At 42.2% G+C, this 22640-nt stretch overlaps 1 protein-coding gene across 6 annotated transcripts in view; it reads left to right on the top strand.

Annotated features, from left to right (window-relative positions):
• Positions 1 to 16665, top strand: part of LPP (LIM domain containing preferred translocation partner in lipoma) — a 419710-nt gene extending 403045 nt beyond the window's left edge. For all 6 annotated transcript variants that reach the window (XM_068281218.1, XM_068281216.1, XM_068281219.1 and 3 more), the window contains 3 exons: positions 5973 to 6151; positions 10316 to 10436; positions 10528 to 16665. In XM_068281218.1, the coding sequence (XP_068137319.1) occupies positions 5973 to 6151; positions 10316 to 10436; positions 10528 to 10656 (429 nt within the window). In that variant the 3' untranslated portion in view covers positions 10657 to 16665. The remainder of the gene's footprint in view (positions 1 to 5972; positions 6152 to 10315; positions 10437 to 10527) is intronic.
• Positions 16666 to 22640: the final 5975 nt, after the last annotated feature.

Here is a 22640-nt window from a genome sequence, read left to right as displayed (position 1 = left end):
AGTCCTTGCATCTTATATTCCAAGGACAGGTAATGCCCAACTTACGAACGCTCACCGATACGACCCAGCCGACCCGCCATGTCTCCCTGCCTTGTCCCCCTGTGTGGTGCTTCAGCCCCCCTCCCCCCCCCCCCCCATATCTCAGCTCCCCCTGGGTAAGAATAGCGGCAGAGAAGCTCACCTTCCTATTGATTCCAGCGCTGTGTGTTCCTCCCCCCTCCAGCGTGTCTCTGCTACCCCTGTGAAGGAATAATTAGTGCCAGAGCTATTCCAGCAGCAGCAGCGATCTGCAGACATCCCCTCTTCCACACTGCTTCCTCTAGTGAAGGTTCCTGTTGATCGCATCATCAACAGGAGCCTTCACTATAGGAAGCCGCGTAGAAGAGGGGATGTCTGCAGATCGGCGTTGCTCTGTGTTAAGAATCCTGCGGGTATGCAGGCACTTTGGAGGGGGGTGCTATGGATACTCCTCTTACTACGGTAACAGCACCTTTCATTTTCCATGTGGCTTTGCACATGGGGTGTGCGCTATGTTTTTTGAAGTTGTGCGATAGGTCTCTCTTGTGCTCGTCTTTCTCTTGAGGTAGATCGGAGTACTCATTGAAGATCTGAGAGAGTGACATTGGGCGAAGTTGGCTTATACCTGGTTACACTGGAGCACAGCAGGAGTGGAATTATTTACTGGGTAAAGACCACGCTTTTGACATATGACATCAGGGTTTGAATCCTGGCTGGAGCCAGTACCTGTTAAGAAGGGTGTCCTTGGGTAAGACTCCCTTACATTGCAGAGTGGCCTGTTCAGCATGCCCTTAGTGGCCGAAGCCCTCAAGCATTTTGAGCCCTACTGGAGAATAGTGCTATACATTGTGGTTAGCAAATGCAGTAACTATATGTGTCTGTCGTGACAGCTTTCTGCCTTTTTATCATATGAGTATGTTATGGTAATTTGCCATTTTATTCACTATTTCTATGTCTTAGGTTAGCAATAAAGGGCTACTTTTGGGAAAAGGGCTACATCTCAGTTTTCTTGAATTACAGGATATATACAGGATATATACGGTATTAGTTTATTACAAACAATAACATGCCTTTTTTGCAGAAAATTGTTTCGGATGAACCTTTGAGGTTTGTGAGATTTGCCTTCTTTCAGATAAGTGATGCCAGCTCCACCCTATACTCCAAAAATGCACCTACTCCTTATAATTGGCAACAAGTAACATTTTAGGCAGCTTAGCCTTGGAAATGAGGCACATTAGTTTAAGTCCATTTCCTTAATAAATGGTGTGTTGTTGCTTCTCTGACCCATGCAACAGCTATTTTGAAGCTGTTTATGACTTGCCATTAAGTCTTGATATAGCTATTCCCTAAGGTGACCATATGTGTATTTATTAGTTGAAGGCTTCCAATGGTCAACACCTTGGTCTCCATCCAAGCTTCTTGACAGAGAAAGAGAGAGACTACACGATGATCTACAGAGTTGAACAGATAACAGAAATCTAGGCCACTGCAGTAATAGTCATGTTTCGAAACAATAGTATGTAACCCAGGGCCGTGCAGAGGATTCTCAAGGGGGGGTGCTCAAATTTTAAAAAGGGGCCCTAATCGATAAATCGTGCTAAATTGTGTATGTAATGCCCCTTCTCCAGAAAGCACTAGGCAGTCTTAACACCACCACCACCACCACCACCACCACCACCACCACCACCACCACCACCACCACCACCACCACCACCCACACCACCCACACCACCCACACCACCCACACCACCCACACACACCTTTATAGAAGTATCAGGCAGACTTTGTGTCTTCTTCCAACCAACTTCTTTGGTGACACCACCCTCAAATTAGCAGTCATAGGTGCGCACTATTAGAGTGGGCACAGTGGAGCCTGATGTAGGCATGAATTCACCTTTCATTACTGGGACCTCTGTCCCTCTAGATCAGCACCCAAGCCTCTTTTCAGGCAAAGAAGCAGTGGTTGCCAATATGCAGTGGTTGCTAAGCATTAGTAGATGCAAAACTGCAGTAAGTGCCAAGGTGCAGTGGGTGCCCAGATACAGTGGGTGGTAAGACGCAAAGGTCCAGTTTGTGCTAATTTGCAGTGGGTGCCGATGTCACCCCAAGACCCCCCCCCCCTCCCCAGTTCTCTTACCAGCATGAGTTATGTAAAATTTGTTAGGCTTTTGGTGTACAGAGGAAATAGATAATTTCCCATATGGAGCCTCTTTGGTTAGGTTGCAAAGTGTGCATCAAGCACTTATTGAAGTACACATAATTGACCTACGTGTGGCTTGATCACGTCAGTATACTTGTATTGATTTGAATAGAACAATAAATTGTTGTACAACATATTATGTACAAAATTGTCCATCCTATTTCATAGAATAAATAGTTCACAGGTTGGGAATTTGTACCTGGAAAGTCGTTGCGTCAGGTCTATCGTTGTACTGTCAACAAACACAGCTCACTTATCTGCCATGCTGCATGTCTATTTTTCCCTCACCCTTTCTTGTTTGATATGTGTAGGAATATAACCTATAATGGGTTTTATCTGAATTGTAGCTAGAGTTCCAGTTTAGAGAATCGTACAGTACTGATATATAGTTCTATATATGGGGCACACCTCAGATTAAATTCCCATGCTGAATATGCAAAACTGGTTTTTCAGTTTTCTGAATATTATAGAGCTGCACTGATTGTACATTTTGTTCTCAAGTACATTGTGTGCTGTAATGGAATGACAGCATGTTGCATATCTTAGCAGAAGATAGAGGTGTCCTCATTGCACAAAAGGAGTGCCACTGGGCTTATCTGTCAGTCTGATGTCTGCCTGCATGCTTGATCCTCACAGCTGGAAGGCAGCTTACATTCTGCTTGGCATCCTCCCATGACAGAGGAGAGGGGCCATCAGCACGATTTCATGAGTGGCTCCTAGGAGCTCTGGGTGACATAGGTACACAAGTATCATAGCCTTGCAATTTGCTGCCTTTGAATGCTTATGTTCATGGGCATTTGCGGCTGTGTGTGTGCATTGCATCACACTGGTTTTAAATACACATTTTATTGTTATTTTCACCCGAGTGTTTCTTTCATTGGTGTAAACAGATCACATCACCAGGAAAGGATTTCTCCTGATGCAGTGCTGAGTGAGTCCCGTTGGTACAAGGTTGCACCTGCTGCACACTCCCGACACCCCAGTCATTTGAGTGTTGTTCTACTACATTTGTTTTTGCTGTAAACCGATTACAAACGGATCTTATGTTCATATTCCAAGCAATGCTTTTTTAAATGAGATTGTGCTCTCTGTGACCAGACACTCCTTTCTTCTGAGTGAATAGAGCCATCTACATGTTTCTTTTGCTGGGGTTTTTACGTGCTCCAGGCTTTTAATATAGATTTTAGTACCTTATTCATACAGTTTGCGGCAATGGCTCAGTCCATTTTATGTTACGGTAGCATTTCACCAGTAACTGTAGGAATTTTGCTGGCAACTGGATAACTGGCAAAACCTAATTTATATAGATGTTCAGACTGCCCATTTGGTGCAGAGTTTAGTTTTGTATCTTCTGGCCATAGAATGCCTTCCAGCTGCAGTTTAATGTAGTGTTTGTAACCACAAGTATCTCCCATGTCACATGTGCATCCATGCGGCAAATGTCTCCTAAACTGCCTGTGCTGAGCGCTTGTAAGTGCCCAGTAGATCAATGAGTAGCTGACAGGAGGTGAATGTACTGCCTAAAGCTGCCCATATGCATTTGGCTTAACAATACATTACATGTCCAGATTTCTCAGACAAATTCTTTGGTTTTTGATATCTTCCAAAAATTAACAAAGGATAGTGGATAGTCGGTATAATAAAATGTTATGTAAGTGGTTTAGCGCTCTAGCGTCTGCCAAAAACCAAAATATCCATTTTGGATGGACTGGCTGTTCAAGAAATTTAAGAGGAAAAACATGGATTTTGTGTGTTATTTTTACACTACCGGGATGAAGGGATCCATTTATTTCCACCATGAGCAGTATTTGTGGCAAAACAGCAACCCCGCTCTCTGTTTAAATAAGAAATGGCTAAGAAAGGAAAAGGACAGCCTGTGAAAAGTCATCCCACTGCAAGGCATTTATTAGAGGGAAAAAGTAAAATTTCTATGTAAAAATACTGTGCTATATTTGGTATCTATGGCTAGTTGTTTTGTAGGATTCAGTCTAATTATAACTTTTGTATAGCCAGACGTGGATCATTTTGGTAATGCTCGTAAAATCAGTGGGCGACATGGCAGGAAATCCTTTCTTGCTGATGGCGTGTGGTCTAACATTTCCAATGTAAATACATTACAGAACTAGGGTTTTTTTTAAAGCTTAACTGGGAAATTGCATTGGCTTTTACACATCATTGACCTTACTGAGCTATGAGGCTTTATTCCGAAAATGTATGGTAATATTTAAAGCAAGCTATGTGTAAGTACACACACTGCTACTTAATATTTATGCCAATCTCACTTCTTTAAAGCCTCCTAGTTCAACCTCCCACTTATTTTTTAACCTGTTTCCGACCGCTTCACGCCGATGGGCGTGGCCGCGGTGGCAGCCCCAGGACCACCTAACGCCAATTGGCGTAAAGTCCTGGGGCTGTAATTTGCATGAGATCGCGTGCATCTCATGCTCGGAGGGCGGAGCTCCGCCCCCTCTTCAGTCTCCAAGCGGCTATTGCCGCTCGGGAGACTGTTAGACGGCTTGATCGCCGTCTATTTACACTGTGCAGCGCTGCAATCAGCAGCAGCGCTGCACTGGTGACAGCCGTGTGACACGGCGGTCCCCCTGGGGGACAAGAGAGCGATCGGCTCTCATAGGCAGAAGCCTATGACAGCCGATCGCCGTAATTGGCTGGCTGTGGGGAGGGAGGGTGGGAAGGGTTTTAAAGACAACAATAATATTTATTATTAAAAAATAAACATGGGGGGAGCGATCAGACTCCACCAACAGAGCTCTCTGTTGGTGGGGTCTGATCGCTCCCCCATGTTTATTTTTTAATAATAAATATTATTGTTACTGCTTTAAAAGGGGGGGGGGATCACTTCTGTGCTGTGTTGTGCGGCCCTGCAGCTTGGCCTTAAAGTACAAATTAACAAGCTGACACATCTTTGCATTCCAGCGGTTCTGGAGGTGTTTAGATTGTAAGGGTAACAATGGTTAATTTGCATATATTCAGCAGTGATGCACTGGGAGACATCTCAAGCTCACTCCAACCTGAATTATCGCAAATTCTTTCTGTTTTAAGAAAGCAAACTTTTGTTTTTCTTTTCAGCAGAAGTCACATAGTTTGTCTCGTTGGGAGCTATTTACTGCTGGTGATTCAAGGATTGTGTTGGTATTTATTGATTTATAGAAGTGGGTGGCCAGGAAGACCATAGTTATTTCAGGAACATGCCACTTTAAAGCACACCTGAAGTGAGAGGGCTATGGAGGCTGCCATATCTATTTTGAAGAATACCATTTGCCCGGCGGTCCTGCTGATCCTCTTCCTCCAATACTTTTAGCCATAGATCCTAAACCATCATGCAGATCAGATGTTTTGTGCCAAGTCTGACTAGATTATCCACATCTTGTTTCAGGTGTGTGATTCAGAGATTACTGCAGCCAGAGGGATCAGCAGGGCTGACAAGCAACTGGTATTGCTTTTATAGTAAATAAATATAGCAGCCTCCATATCCCCCTCCGTCTAGGTGTCCTTTAAAGCACAAGAAACTTCTCTTTGGTGACTTCTAGGAGGCCAGAATAATCAAGTGCTGAATAATCAATATGGCTGCTGGTCCTGATGTTGAAGGAAACACATTTCAGCACACAAGATAATGCTGATAATCAGTAAATGTTTCTATGTAACAGATTGCTGTGCGGATACTCTTATTCTCTAGGAGTTATACATTGTAATGACATACCATTATTAATGAGCTTTACTCTTGTCCCTTATGCAGCGCACACTGGAGCAGTGCAGCGTTTGTGCCAAGCCTATCATGGAGAGGATCTTGAGAGCTACCGGGAAAGCCTACCATCCCCAGTGCTTCATCTGCGTTGTGTGCTTCCGCAGCCTGGACGGAATCCCATTCACCGTGGATGCCTCTGGACACATTCACTGCATCGAGGATTTCCACAAGTAAGATTTCATAGATCTCAGTGGGATTGTGTTTTCTTAAAGCAGAGCTTCCCAAACCCTGGTCTTCAAATACCACCAACCGTACATGTTTTGCAGAAAACTGCCAGCCAGGGTACTATCTGCATGGAGTTTGTATGTTCTCACCATGACTGTGTTTTTTTTCTTCCAGTACTCCGGTTTCTTCCCACATCTAAAAAAACTTGCATATAAGTTAATTGGCTTTCCTCTAAAATAGCCATTGGACTATAATACATAAACTATATGATAAAGACATGACTATAGTAGGGATTAGACTGTAGGCTCCTCTGAGAGATAGTTAAGTGACATGACTGTATACTCTGTACAGGGCTTCGGAAGATGGTCCACACTATATAAATAATAATATTAATAATAAACTGCACAAATTCACAGGCGGGGTAAATAGTGTCTCAGCAGTGCTGAATAACTACCCTTTGGATTTCCACAAAACATGCACTGTTGGGGGTGCTTGAGGACAGGGTTGGGAAGCTCTGTCTTAAAGCAGTCTTAGAGTCACTGTATAGGTTGTGTCTAAAATGCATACACTGCACTCCCTTTAGCATTAAGTATAAAACACTGGAAAAATAATTTTAATTTGGTATCAAAAATAACGTATTTTTATTTTCACTGAGCTGTGGCCACATGATTATGCATACTAGAAGGTTTCATGATGCAGAGAGAGAAAAATTAGATATTACAAGTATTGGCATCCTCTACCGGCATGCATCTGAGTTGGCAGCTAGTCAGAGGTGCAAACAAATTCTGAGTTCTTGCCGGATAATACAAATTGTGTATGCAAATGTATGCAGCCTGGAAATGAACCATTCAGATCCTGCAAACGTGGAAATGGATTGGTCTATTCTCAAGCTTAATAACTTTTCACACATTTACATAACCCTTTATCAACTTAGAACTATTTTGAATCTCATTGACTATCCCTATTGGAAGCTTCCTGTAGGCATAATCATGTGACCGTTGGTCTGTAAAAATAAAATGTTTAGCTTTGCTGGAAGCATGGCATTGATAAAGCATGCTCACATGCACTAATTTAGGTCTATCAACTCTGTTAGCATAGTGTTATACATTTTTCAGTTCAGCGATCTACACAATACATCCTGTATGACAATAATGCAGATAAAAGTATTACTGTCTATGCAACATACAACCAGTCTTGTCAAGACTAATGTATAACAATTCTGCTGTTATGCTGGCTTGACTTATTACCTGTTTAATAATGACCTGAGCAGTGGTCAATTACGAGTTAGGCATAGGATTCCTGATCTTGTTAGCGCATAGCACAACTCTCAATAGCTACAAAAAAAACAGTGCTGACATGTGTAAGTTCAGATCTTGTTGGCTTGTCTTGCTGTTCTAGGGAAAAAAACATAATTAGATGTCTGTGACATAAATGCCTTTAGACTGCTGCTGAAAACTATCTCTGCAAACTGACATCACAAAAAGAAAGAAAGCACTTTGTACACATACCACATCTATCCCTCGTACTTGTGCTGCAGTGACAAGAATGAATCCTAATGAGCAGGACTGCTCAGTATGACTCTTTCATAGAATGCCAGAAAGGTTGCATTTATGCCAATGTAATACATGATCCCTGCACATCATACTGGAATAGCAGAACAGCTGCAGTTTGTCAGAAAATACCATCTTCAAAATTATACTGGAAAGTCTTAAACCTTAAAGTCAGAGGAATATGAAGACTACTATTGTGCCCTTCTTTTTTAAAAAAATGCAACTTCTTATTATTTATTGCATTTATATAGCTCCAACATATTAAGCAGCGCTGTACAATAAATAAGGTTACTAAAAGAGAATGATAATAGGGGGTGATAGACAGCACAATACAGGTAATAAGCAGTACAGCTGAATACTCACTTTATGACGCAGGAAGATGGATCCAAGTGACGTCCCCCTATGAAGAGCATTCCCCAATCCATCTTCCTGCCGGTGGGTATATGCAAAGGCACTACTTTTTTCCTATGTGGCTGTCACAGTAGGTAGTATAAATTGTACAGCTCTGACAGGTTTTGTACTAGTTCATCTCCTCACAGTGGATTTTCAGATATTTTAAAAAGCACCTCCTAGATACCAGTGGCACAGGCCAACTCCCAGCAAAGAGGCAGGCTTGCCAGCATCTATATATAAGGAAATTGCAAGAATCACTCATGAGAAGATGGACTAGTCCAAATCCTTTCAGATTTTTCCTCCCTACAGTAGGTATAGTGAGAAAAACAGATTTAATCCCATCTAGGCTTTTTCTGTTTGCTGCTTATTTTTGCATAAAAAATGCATAGTTCAGCATCAACTTGGAATTATTTGCATGCCATAGACCATCCCTTTTTCATGAGGTGAGCCCTTCCCAGTAGGGATGGTCAATGATACAAATAATTTTGAGTTGGTGCAGCATTAGTTAATATTTTGTATGCAGATTTATGCAGTTTGAAAATGAACCAATCAAATCCTGTTTAGGTAAATTGTTGTTGGTCCATTTTCAAGCTGCATAAATTTGCATTCAAAATGTGCATAACCCTGCATCAACTTTAAATTATTTGCATCTCACTGACCATCCTTACTTCACTATGCAAACATGTGCATTTGTAAAATGGAATGGCAATGTGAAATGGAACCAATCGTACCTTGTAAAATCATTAAGGGATTATCTGTTTTATACACTGGAATCCGCATCCTTTACAATTCTCAGAACTTTGTTGCAATGTGTTATTCGGGGCTTGTGCTGCTGTCAGTGGTGGGGTATTGCATTTCATGTCTCAAGCTAATATTTTCATATATACAGACAGTTAAACAATTAGAGAGAGCAGCTGCTGCCGCTCACTAAACACTTGAGCATTTTTTTTTTTCGCAGGCATGAGTTAGGTTTCTGGGGTAAGTGAAATACATCTTTATTTGTGGCCAGGGAAATGAAAACTTTCTTTTCTTCCTAATCCACTTAATCCCTGGGTGGCGTGTTTAAATCCTGGGTAGCACGATAAGAATTTCCTAAGACTGACTTTCTTGCTTTGATCTCTCTTTTATTTAAATGCCCTGAAGCCCTGAATTCTCAAGGGATGTGTTTTGCATATGTTATTCTGTATGCTGCTGCCAGTAGAATATAGATTTTTTTCTTATGGTTCACAAAGGCATGCACACTTTATAGGAGTGTGATTGCAGCTACACTATGAGTTTGGAGGCATGACGAATATTCTACAGCAGCCTGGTTCTACAGGTTCACATTTAAAAGGCTCTGTTTGCAGAAGTGGCTGTCAGCCAACGATGCCTACACTGCATTTTAATGAGGCCGAGAGTGAGCCAATGTCAGAGCAGAGATGGGTGAAATTGCTCAGTTTGGTTTCATTTGGGATTTTCCAAAAATCGATCAAATTTCAATAACATTAACTTTTTTTTGTGTAGATCAAAATGCATTTCAGTTTATGTGAAGGTCGCTAATTGCTTTGCAAGGGGCATAAACATCTCTAGCCCTCCCATTTGGTGCTTCATGAATGCCCCCGATTTCTATTGAGCTGGCACTCAGTACCCTTGATAAATTCTAGAACACACAAAAGATCAAAACATGTTTTAGTTTTAAAAAGTAGGACTAAATTCTACTTATTAGGCAGCCAATCTGCCACATAGGGCCTCCCAAATATTAGGCCGACAAAGGTGTGGTTGCTGAGAAGGAAGGGGGGTGGATGCCCAACAATGCAGAGTTTTCCTCTAATAACAAATCATTTAGTGCAAATTTGAGTTTTAATTTTTAATTTATTTTAAGAACCATTCCCATCATGACTAGAACTGTACTTGAACACATCCCATTTGTTCATGAGCATGTGCCATTTTCCATCCAGCAGTATTTGTAACCATTGAACTGAACTAGTTTTTAAACAGTTAAAGCTCAGCAGTTGTCTAGAAAGTAGATGTTCTGCTACATTACCACAATAATAATAAATGTACAGGTAAGCTGATTAGCTTGTTACTCCATCTTGCTGTTCCTTTTCTGGAAGACAGTAAAGGATTGTGTAAAGGGCATCTTATGCTCAGCTGTGTCTGAAGAAGATATAAATTGATTAGCATACTCTTTAACTTGATCTCTATTAGCTCTGTGTACATGAGATCTTCTTTCTGCTTTGTGTACAGGAAGTTTGCTCCAAGGTGCTCTGTGTGTAAAGAACCAATCATGCCGGCTCCAGGCCAGGAGGAGACTGTACGTATTGTCGCTCTGGACCGTGATTTCCATGTGCAGTGTTACCGCTGTGAGGTATGTGCGCATACTATGAAACATGCCACTCCTTTTCTTCATAAACTGGGTATAATCAGCAGTTTGCCATGATTAACATTTTGTGTTTCAGGACTGTTTAAGCCTTCTTTCTGAAGGTGAAAATCAAGGCTGCTACCCATTGGATGGACACATCCTCTGCAAGTCCTGTAACTCTGCACGTATCCAGGCTCTCACCGCCAAGTCCAGCACTGACCTGTGAATGAATAGCACCTCCACTTGAATATTAGGAACGTCCTCAAAGCTTTTCATTGCTTCTATCAAGCCAATCATCACCTGCCTCAACTGGTCAGAGGGAATCCGACAACAGAGTCCTTTTTAGGGCCTTTTTTTCCAAGACACTTTGAAAAGTTATCACATCTAATTACTGTATTTCACTCTGAATTTAAAGCACTACATAATTGTATTTCCTTTCTTTCCTAACATGTTCATCTACACGGGAAACGTGTGACCCTGTATGTTACAAATTACACGTTCTGAATGATTTAAACACAATATGATGGTTTTATGGGATAGGTTTGTAAAAGTTCCAGAAACCAGGAATAGATTGAGTTTCAGGAAGCTTAGACTTGACATTCAATATAAACCATACAAGCTGTATCCCTTTGAAAATGCCTGTAGAATTGAGATGATAGCAGGCACTATATAACAACCCTGCATGCAGCAATATTCACATTATATACACCTGTGTTAAAAAAAAGCACCTCCACTGTTAAAATCAGGGGGTGTATTCTCTACAAACTGTTGTTTCTTGCGGTTTTTCTTTCCTTTCTTTCATTTTTTGTTTTTGTTAGTGCTTCTCTATATCAAATATACATTTGTTGCTGCTGGTGATGGCGTTTTCTGTTTATGAATGAACATATTTAAGTACTCTTGATCAGTGGTACGTAGTCATGACTATGCATATACGCTCCCTTCTCTGTTCACAGCAACAATGATAGGCTCACTCCAGTTAGTGGTTTATGTTTTGGAATGATTCTTGCTTTGTCATATAACTATCTGTGAGATCATGCAGTGCCTTGTAAAAGACATGTTTACATAACAGGGTGTGTGGCCAGGCAGGTAGGTCATAGATGGGTGAAGGGATTTTCATCATTGCAGCTCATTGAGTTAGAATAGGATCAAAATGCAGCGCATTACTGTTTCCAGTCCTGGTTATTTGTATTTAGTGTTACCCATTTGTTCATACAATCATATTCCCAAATCAGCAACGCAACCATTTTGTTTACTTTTTCATCTTATTCTCTGCTTGTTTCAGTCTGTCAGGAGATGAACGATTGGATAGGATGGAGGTTTTTTTATCACTATCAAATTTCAAGGTCTGTGCAATCGTTCAGTTAAAGATGATCAAAATCGACTTAAAGATTGCTATGTATGGGTAGCATATCAAATGGATTTTAGATAGATTTTGTTATTCAGGTTTAAAGGGTTTTATTGATCCATGACCCCAGCCATCTTCTTTCATGTCCGCTTATGACAGGGAAGCAAGTTGTGACCGCCATTGTGACATAAACTACAGAGACGTTATTTAGTCATTCCTTCCCTCTCTTTCCAGCAGGGATTCATGTTATAAATTCTGAGATGCTTTTAAAAGCAGACCATAAATAAAGAAGTATCTGTGGCCACTTTGCCTTTTTGGTAGACTTGGGAGATTTATAGTTTATCGTAAGCTTCATGTAAGCTCCAGTTACGATAAACTAGATAGACTATCTGCATGTTTGTATCCATATAAAGAGAAGTATAATATATACTGTATATTTTTTTGTATTAGAACTTGCTTTAAAAGTGGAAGTTTTCTATATTATTCAGTGTCATTATTAGGTTCTTTATATAGAAAAAGTTAGGGTTTGCCATTATAGCTGTTCTGCCTTCAGAAAAAAAGCCTTGTAGATTTCCTTCATTGTGATCTAACGTACAATTATGTTTGAAGATGAGTGTAATTAGTTCTGGGTTATTCCTTATAAGCAGCTGACTGCGAAAATGTCCAGTGTCCGAGCAGCACCGTTATTCATTTAAAGGAGAACTCCACAGTGAACCTTTCCTAGATGTGACTGAAGTGGGAGAGGGATTCATTAATAAGTGTCTGGTTCAGAGGTGAGTGTCCCATTACATCAAGGGACAGCCTTCTTAAAACAGAACCCCTTGAAGAATGCAGTTTAGGTGCTACTATTAGTCAATCTAAAGTATTGTGCTATCCTTGTGGTTTGTACAAGGTACAATCCTATCGTCGTGGTTAGTGTGTGGTATTGTGGTATCCTCTTGGTTAGTGCAAGGTACTGTGCAATCCTTGTAAGTGCAAGGTATTGTGCTATCCTAGTGGTCAGTGCAAGGTACTGATCTGTTATTGTGGTCACAGTGCAATGTACTGTGCTATCCTCATGGTTAGTACAAGGTGCTGTGCTATCCCCAAGCTTACTGCAAGGTACTATGCTATCCTTATGGTCAGTGCAATTACTGTGCTATCCTCCTGGTCAGTGCAAGTTATTCTTTTATTCTGCTATCCTCATAGCCCTTGTTTTTGTGAATAACAGACTTGTAAAAAGCATGCACGTTAAGTGTCTTGACATTTCATTGACTACATGCTTTATCTGATCTCGGAAAAACGAAGTAGTGAAGCAAGCATAAAGATTGCCACAAAGTTACTTTGGCCTTCAAAACAACAATGCCAGTAAAGTATATACTGCCAAGTTCAACCATGTGCCATATTTCTTGAATGCTGTTTTGTATTGTAAACAAACTTTTATATATTGATCAGGTAACTGAATTTTTTTTTTTCCTCCATTAAGAAAGGGAACTGAAGACTATGTTCATTGCAGCATACTGTGCTGGAACCAGTCTGTTCCTGACCCACAGTTGTGCAGATGCTGTCAGATTTAATCACTGACCGGGACAAAGGATTAAACAATCATTATGAACTTTGTCCTAAAGTGATAGCACACATATCTGGGAATCTAGGGATCTCTACACTTATTAGAGCAGCATAACATTTTTTTTTTTGTCTTTACAAAACAATATAATTTCCTATACTGTATTTTTGATTCTTGCCCATTAAATCAAATTAATGTTTTACAGCAATGTGAAAATTTTAATTATGCAACTGCTATTTTCAGAGCCAGCATTTGTTTTTGTTAATGTGTATTTTTGGAATATCGTAGTCGGTGTTTGGCCACAGCAGCACTCACTATAACACTGTGCCACCAGCCAGTATTACAATTCTGCAACATTTCTGTGTGTAACTGCTAGCTGTAACTGACCACTCGGAATCGTGTGCAAATGTCCTTGACATTGGGATGACCTTCCTGAGAGCTGACGCCACTTGGTCCCATGGGCCCTAGTATATGACGATATAATCACACATTTTTGTTATCCATAAGAAGTTTGAGTTTTGATGTTACCTAGTGGTCTTCAGGACCTTGAGGCCTTTGACCGCCTTAAAACTGCACCTCTTGATCAAAACATTGTTGAGATTGGCAGTTTCAGTCCAGTAGTCCTTTCAGAATGGTAGCTGTGAAACTTTTAAAATTGATAGTCTAGGCAGGGTATACATGCACCAGTCTTTGGAGATGTGATGGCAGTGAAGTGTAATGAAGAGGCACCTTTAATGCAGCTGTTGGATATAAAGATTTGCAGTATCCGACTTCATGGCAGTTTTAAATCCCACTTGATCGGCAGTGACCTCTTTGCTGCTATTAGGTTCCCTCACTGCAAAAACACATTAGCTTCTGACTGTTCTCTACTGTATGAAATGAATATATCTTCAGGTCAGAAAGGGCTAGCACAGAAGATAAACAACTCTTATTTCCTGTGTACACAGGATATATTCAGTAGCATTTCAGTAAGGAGACCAGAGACTGATTAATACAAAGATTTGTTACTTACCCAAGGCTTCCTCCAGCCCCATGAGCAGCGATGCGGCCCTCGCCATCCTCCTAAGATCCTCCGTTCAGCTGCAAACAACCCCAGAAACTGGCTCAGCCAGGCCAGTCGGGCTCTTCTGCGCATGCGTGGAGAGGCCATGCATGCTGAGATTAGCTGACTGGCACGACTGAGGCAGTTAACCAGGAGTGATTGCCACTGAACGGAGGACAGCGAGGGAAGCATTGCTGCTTATGGGGCTGGAGGAAGCCTCGGGTAAGTAACAAATCTTTGTAGTAATCCGTCTCAGGTCCACTTTAATGCATGTGGCTATGGTGCTTGCCACCCAAGTATCCCATTCATAATCTGAGTATGTCAGCCTGCCTTTTAGGCTACATTCGCATTTAAAGCATTGCACCACATTGCGGTACCCTCCCCAGCCACTCCCCCCGTCGCAGTGGCCATTAGCCTCAATGAGACATGACAAACTACCAGTGATGTGATGTGGCGGAAGTGGTCACAACAATGCAAAGGCGTCACAGACTCTGCAGTGCGTTAGCAAGCAGCAGGCATCTGCATTGGAGTCTATGGCACTTCAACAATCTATTTAGATTGACATACTTCCTTTCCAGCAGGGAGCACGTCACTGTGGGTGAGGGGGGAAGGAGCTATGCATACTACCCTGCACTCTGCTGCAGGGTAATATGCCCTGGTCTCCTCTGCCGCAGGACAATCGCACCACACCATATGTGACATTAGCCTTAGCGTTTTGTATGGGCTTTTAAGCATGGACTGATTATCAGTCACATTAGCTCATCTGTTTATGGGACACAGGCAGAATGTTGGGCTGCTCACTAATCTTGTCTTATAGCAGTCGGACAGGACAGGACATCACAATTTCCCATTGCCACATTCTGTTTAAGCTCTACCTGGAAACTCTGGATAGATAACAATCTCCGTCATCTGTAAAACCTGTTCATGCAAAATCAGGAATGGGTCAATCACATAATGGCCTGATGAAAAGCGATGCATACAGCCTTTTTGTCTTGTACTGTCATTTATGACTACCTAATGTTTATCTACCAGGTCTATTCCTTTTCATAAGAATGTTGCACATTGTCTGTCACTACATCCGGGCTTGTCAGTGGAGGCAGCAGTTCTGAACAATAATGTTATTATAATTGACTGCAGTCCACAGACATTTCAGTGGCAGCATAATAGACATAATACCAATTAATATACTAAATTTTGCTATGAGGTACAGAGAGATCCCAAGTGTTGTGTTTAGGCAACAGATTCTAGCCAGGGAATTGCAGCCCTTCAACACTACCCATGTGTGAGGGCAAGCTCACTCTATGAAATGTGTGGTAGCAAGATGTATTGCAGTGCATTGCTGTGTGGTGTGGGCCATTAGAATAGCTAAATGGGCCAGACAGCTCAGCAAGACAAACTAGTGCAGATATTCTTTCTGTTTTGGTTAAACTGTGAGCGTAGGGTTTAAAGAGGAACCACAATAACATAGTAGAATGTAGTAACTTTTTTCAGGATGCCCATTTTACCGTAATTATCCCGGTTTCAGTGTCAGAAATACTCCTTGTATCTATAATGTTGTTTATTGGTATGTGACCCCACTGTCCCAATGATGTTTAGCCTAAGCTATGAAGTCACACACTTCTGCCCCAGAGCACTATGGGAGATCAGGTGAAACCCCTGCTTATTTCACAAAGGGGGGAAAAACCTCCTACAGTAATTCACCTTGCCAACAATACAGGTGCCTGCATCACTGATACACTTCAGAATGTAAGTCAGGGGGAGATAAGATTTTGCAGCGGGCAAACGGTGGCTAAATAATTTATAAAAAAAATAAGCAATTTTATTCATAAAGTTAAGTTCAGTAATGTTCCTCTCTAATATAGTTTGGGGTTTACTAAGCAGTGTCCACCATCTGATTATAGTTAGTGTGAATGTGCCCTAACTGTAAATGTGCAAACGCACAACAAAACCTTTATACATTACAAGCCTCATATTAGCAAGATTAACCCAAAGACAAATCTAACACCAAAGAGAAAGGAAGTATCCTCTGCCATATACTTCACTTGCACATCTCATAATAAATGAAAATTTCACCTCATTAAAGGAAATAGACTTGAAATATTGCTCTTTTTTTTTGTTAATGAACATTTTATGGCACCCTTACATAAGATGGCTGGGCAAAAAGGAAGTATGTAATTAATGAAAAATGTGCTAGTATCATAATCAGTGAAATTGTGATTACAATTGTATTGTACCCTATTCTAATCTGTTTTTTTTAAAGATTTTTTTTTGTACTTAGGAATGTTTTTTCTAATATTCACGCTTCACATTAAAGTTTCTATTTGCATTAAAAATGTTTTGTGTGTTCTTTTTTTCTTCCTGTTTGTGTTAAAATGCAACGAGATAGACATTTACATCACTGACTTGAAGTATTAGGTAGAAAAATAATTGGCAGTGTTTTCTGTCTGACCTGGTTTAGGCACTATAGAGAGAAAGTAAAGTCATGCTCACTAAGCACCAGTTCATTAAATAAGCTCTGTACATTGTCAAAAGTATAACGAGACTGCTACAAATGAATTACATGTTGGCATCTGTGAAAATCTACTCACAAGATCCTTTTATAACCAAGTCTGAAAAAGTTGAAAGAACTGCGCTCAGGAATAACTTATGCACTGTGCTGAAGACGAGTCAATGCAGTTTTGAATGAGGCCTTACAGGAGGGAGTTGCAGTAGGCCAGGCAGGGGATGATTAAGGCTTGGATGGGTAGTTTGGCAGTGCCGAGTGTCAGGAAGGGGTGGATCTTGGAAATGCTGCATAAATGGGAATTGCAGGGCCTAGTAATGGTTTGAATGTGCAGGGTGAAGGAGAAGGGGCTGAGTCCTGGGTGATACCCAGACAGCGAGCCTGTGCGGTTTGGCAGATGATTGCACAGTGACATAGATGTCCGTGGAGAATTCTGTTTTAGGCCCAGTGCACACCAAAACCGCCAGCAGATCCTCAAACTGCTAGAGGTTTTTAGAGCAGATTTCAGAGCGATTCTAGGCATGTTTAGACGTTTAGACGTTTTCTAAACATGCCTAGAGTTTTCTGGAGCGTTTTTGTGTAGCACACTTCATATATTGTTACACTAAAGCGGTTACTGAACAGCTTCTGTAACAAAAATACCTGGAGAACCGCTCTGATCTTGCGTTTTTCAGAGCGGTTTTAGCTTTTCCTATTGAGGCAGAAACGCTTCTGCAAACCGCAAAAGTGCTGCAGGACCCACGTTTGTGGTTTGCTAAAAACTGCAAACCGCTGGTGTGCACCATCCCATTGAAATACATTAGCCAAGCGATTTCCAAGGCGGAATCGGTTTGCGGATCGCTTCAAAAACCGCTCGGTGTGCACCAGGCCTTATTCAAGTTTAACGGTAGTGACCTGGCTGATATCCAGAATGATGGGATAAAATGCAGTATCAGATATGTTTTTGTTTTGTTTTTTTTGTTTTTTTTATACAAAAACACAGGAGTATTTTATTTCCCATAGGAAAACATTGCAATTTGCATGCAGCATGTGGGAAGAAGCAACTTGTTGTTCTATTTTTAAAATAAACACAAAATCTTATTGGAAAACACACCAATGCTATATTTGGGGGTCCCATAGACTTGTATTATATTGGATTTTACATGTGTTTTCCTCTGTGCGGCAAAAGGCATGCTATTCATATATGTGTACTCTCACTACCTTAGTTATGTAGCTAGTAGAGCTAGTCAATAAGAGACAAATAACTCCAAGTTGACCCAGGATTGTGCTATTTACGTGGCTTGAAAATGGTCCAGTTGAGATTCTGCAAAGTGGAATATGATTTATCAATTTTCTAGCTGCGTGAATTTGCATGCACAATTTTCATCCTGCATCAGTATTATGTGCATATTATTGAATATCTCTCGTTGTTAGCACTAGAAACCACTATAAAGTGCCCTGAATTTAGTAGTAGGAGTGTGACTACATACGCTTTTTCTTTCAAAAATTTTTATTGAACTGCAAAATAACAATGAGTACATACACATATGCATAGAATGGAGCACATAACGGTGGGTATATTTACATATACGTATTGTATGCCCCATGGCACTTTGAAGAAGCAAATAAGAACGTAAAATAAAGCAAAATAAAAAGAAATGAAGTAAAATAACTTGGAAAAACATAAACAGGTTATTAAACATTGGAAGGTTGTACAATGAAACATGGACATTCACAGTCACTTGGTGTGGAAGAACTACCTAGCAGTGCAGATTGCCTCACGTAGAGGCTGTATCATATGCAAATTGGGGTGGGAGCTGGCAGCTCTGAGGCAACAAATACCAGCGCCCTCCATGGGAGCCACAGGTTGAACTTATAATGCATGGGCTAAAGCAAGGTCCACCAGTCAGGGGGGTGGACTATCAAAAATTGAGAAGGCCGTGGGTACCTATGGTACTAGGTCTCGAACGTTGGGAGGGGGTCAAAGCTGATACCCCTCTGTGGATGGCCCTGTCAAGTGCCTATATCTTGCATAGGGGATAGGAGGGGATATGAGAGAGGAAGATGAGAGAGAAGTAGATGAGTGGGGGAAAAAGGAGAGGGGGGAGAGTTAGAAGAAAGGAAGAGGGAGAAGGAAGAACAGAGTAGGAGAAAGGTCCGCCCCGGCGCCGCCCGAGTTCAGAGAAGGTTAGTGTGTATGGTTCAACTGTTTGTTTGTATGTTCAATTAAGTGATTGGTTCGTTCATTAGATCCCCCTGCAGCTATTACACAGAAGCCGAGTAGGGAGGGCTATGGTGCCATTAAACTGTAGTGAGAGATTGGGGTAGGTCCTGGTGGTATTGGTTAATGTATGGGAGCCAGACTTTTTCAAAACGAGGGAGGGAATCATCTAGTATGGCCTTCATTTTATCGAAGCAGAGGGCGTTGCTTAAATTATTTCTAAATTTGATTATGGATAAGGTGGGGGATCTCCATGCACCCGCAATGACTCTCTTCCCTGCTAAGCATATGTGTGAGAGCAATTTGTATTGGGAGTTAGTCATGGCTGGTGGGCGCAGTCCCAATAGTGCAAGCTCGGGGGCCCTGGGGACCTGGACTGTGATAGTGGAGTATATAACCTGATATATTCTGATCCAGAACCTCCAGGCCCTCGGGCAAAACCACCACACATGTGAGAGAGTCCCCCTCTGGCCGCAACCTCGAAAGCACAGACCAGTACAATTAGCATCAAATTTTGCCATGTGGTCTGGGGTGAGGTACCATCTTAGGAGAACTTTATATTGGGTCTCCACGAGGGAGGCACTTATGGAGCATTGCGGGGTGAGTGACCAGATATTGGATAGATCCTCCTTTTCGAAGGTGGAGTTAAGGTCAAGTTCCCATTTTGTTACATAGGAGGGCTTAGGGAGGCCAGAGGGAGACACGATGCACCTGTATAGCAGGGAGATCAGGCCCGGGAATCCCGGATCAGAGGCACATATATGCTCAAAGCGTGTGCGGGTCAGGAGGGAGCCGTGTCCCCTGACAACCTGAGCGAGAAAATGGGAAATTTTCAGGTAGCAGAAGTTCTCCTTTATAGGTAGCTGGTGTTTCTCTGTAAGGTGTGCAAAATACCTAACTGATGTGTCAGTGACTAGGTCATACAGGATCGTGAGATGTTTAGAATGCCACCAACGGAAGGCTGTTGGGTTCTCCAAGCTCGGTTTGAAATCAGGATGACCTAAGAAGGAGGTGAGAGGAAGGTGTGGGGATATTAGGTTGCCTTTAAATTTGACTGTGTCCCAAATTTTAAGGGAATGCATAATAATCGGATTTTTGATATTTTTCCGTCGGGCTGGGGACAACCAGAGTAGATTTCTGAGGGAGATAGGGGAGCATATGGATTGCTCTATTTTAACCCACATCGGGGGGCGCGATAACTCATGCCACATAGCAAGTTGTGAGATCTGTGCTGCTCTATAGTAGGCGATAACATTTGGAGCCCCCAAGCCACCGTCCTCTTTCAAGCGAGTCAATGTGCTCCTAGGGACCCTTGGTTTGGTTTTTCCCCAGATAAATGAGAATATGGAAGATTGTAAGCGCTTGAGAATCGGAATAGGGATATTTACGGTCAGCACTCGGAAGGCATAGAGTAGCCTAGGCAAGATCACCATTTTGGTTGCAGCAATGCGCCCAATCCACAAAATACTGTAGCGCTTCCAGCATTCCATAGACTGGAGAACACTTTTAATCAAGCCTGGGTAGTTTGCCTGATAAATGGAATGATATGAATGCGTTCTAAAGACGCCCAAGTATTTTAGCTTAGTAGGTTCCCATTTAAATTCAAATGAGGATTGTATGGCCTCGAGTTCCGTGATGGGGAGGGAAATGTTGAGGGCTTTTCATTTAAGGCTATTAATTTGGAGACCTGAGATATCCTCAAATAGTAAAAGGACATCAGCAAGGTCCGATAGGGAGTCATGAGCCTTCGTGAGAGTCAGAACTACGTCATCGGCGTACATACATAACTTATGTTGGTGTCCAGCCAGGGAGACCCCCTCAATGCCCTCGTGTTTATTGATTAGTATAGCAAGGGGCTCTATAGCGAGCGCAAATAAAAGAGGGGATAGGGGGCATCCCTGCCTGGTGCCCCTGCGGACAGGGAAGGTGTCTGACCTGTAACCAGAGTATTGTATGAATGCCTGCGGGGAGTGGTAGAGCGCCCGGACCCAACATAAGAAATTAGGTCCAAAACCCCAATGTTAAAGCAGGAGGAACAGATACTCCCACGATACCGTGTCGAACGCCTTTTGGATATCTAGGGACAATAGCATCATGGGAGCATCCGTCCCCCCCGCCGAGGATATGATCTGTAGCAGGCGTCTGACATTATCTCCCGCCTGACGGCGTGGCATGAAGCCTACCTGGTCCAGTCCAACTAGTGAGCAAATGCCTTCGTTAAGCCGAGTGGCCAGGATCTTTGCCAAAATCTTAATGTCTACATTGAGTAATGAGATGGGTCGGAAACTGGACCAGGTGGTTTGATCTGTTCCAGGCTTGGGTATCATGCTGATGGCAGCAGTAAGGGAATCCAATCCGGGTTTTACCCCTTGTAACAAGCAGTTAAAGGCTTTTAACAGGTATGGAGAGAGGATGTGCGAGAATTTTTTGTAATAGCAAGAGGGGAACCCGTCGGGGCCGGGTGCCTTTTTAGTTTTGAGGGTTTGAATCGCTTGCAAAATTTCCTCGTTGGTTATGGGCCTTTCGAGGTTGAGTTTGAATTGATCGGCAAGGGGGGGGGGGGGGGAGGGGGCAGGTGTCTAAAGTGTTCTTGAGGAGTGCAAAATTAATGCTGGTTGGAGTCTGGTAGATTTTGGAGAGACCTTTCCGAAAGATTTGCACTATTTTGTTGGGGTTGCTAGTGAAGGTTGTATTGTCTAAACAGAGCTTTAATGCCTTAAAGTTCGGATCAGTGTGCCTCAGCCTGCGCGCAAGCATTGTAGAGGGTTTATTACAGTTCACATGAAGGTGAAATTTATTCCATGTCAGGCGTTTTTCAGCCATACTAGTTAGGTGCAAGTTAAGTGCTTCTGCTGCTTTGAAGCAGGCCTGTTTATTATAAGGTGAGGGGTCAGTAGACAGGAGCTCAGCGGCTTTTGTGTATACGAGTTCAAGTTGGTGTAGTTCCTGCAATCTGCGCTTTTTCCTATTGGAGGCTATGCTAATAATGTGACCCCAGAGAACGGCTTTGTGGGCCTCCCAAACAGTGTAGTCAGACACTTCCGCATTGCCAGTATTTAACTGGAAGTAATCTTTTAGCTGTCCCTCTAGGGTAGCAAATATTGTGGGGTCTGAAAGGAGCGATTGGTTGAGAGACCAACGCAGCCCTGGGGGCTTAGATATTATGGAAGCGAGAGTGATGGCCACTGAGCAGTGATCTGACCATGGAATAGTTGTTATCTGAGCATTAATCAGCTTGGGGAGGAGATTAGTGTGGGTGAGACAGTGGTCAATACGGGATTGTGAGTTGTGGGGGTGGGAATAGAATGTGTATTCTTTTTTAGCGGGGTGCAATTCTCTCCAGCTGTCTGCCAAGGAGGGGGATCTTAGGAGGTCTTCAAACTGTTTAGCATGGCGAAGTTCCACCGGATTAGGGCCGGGTGTATTAGGGCTATCTCGATCAAGGTGGGGGCGTAAGCACATATTAGAGTCTCCACAAGCAACAATAGTCCCTATTGCGTGTGTCTGCAGGAGGCCCACAAAGTGTTTTAGGAATGGTAATTGATCGGTATTGGGGGCGTAGTAAGAAGCTATA

Source organism: Hyperolius riggenbachi, chromosome 4, assembly GCF_040937935.1.
Source record: "Hyperolius riggenbachi isolate aHypRig1 chromosome 4, aHypRig1.pri, whole genome shotgun sequence".
NCBI lineage: Eukaryota > Metazoa > Chordata > Amphibia > Anura > Hyperoliidae > Hyperolius > Hyperolius riggenbachi.
This window is presented reverse-complemented; position numbering and strand designations above follow the sequence as displayed.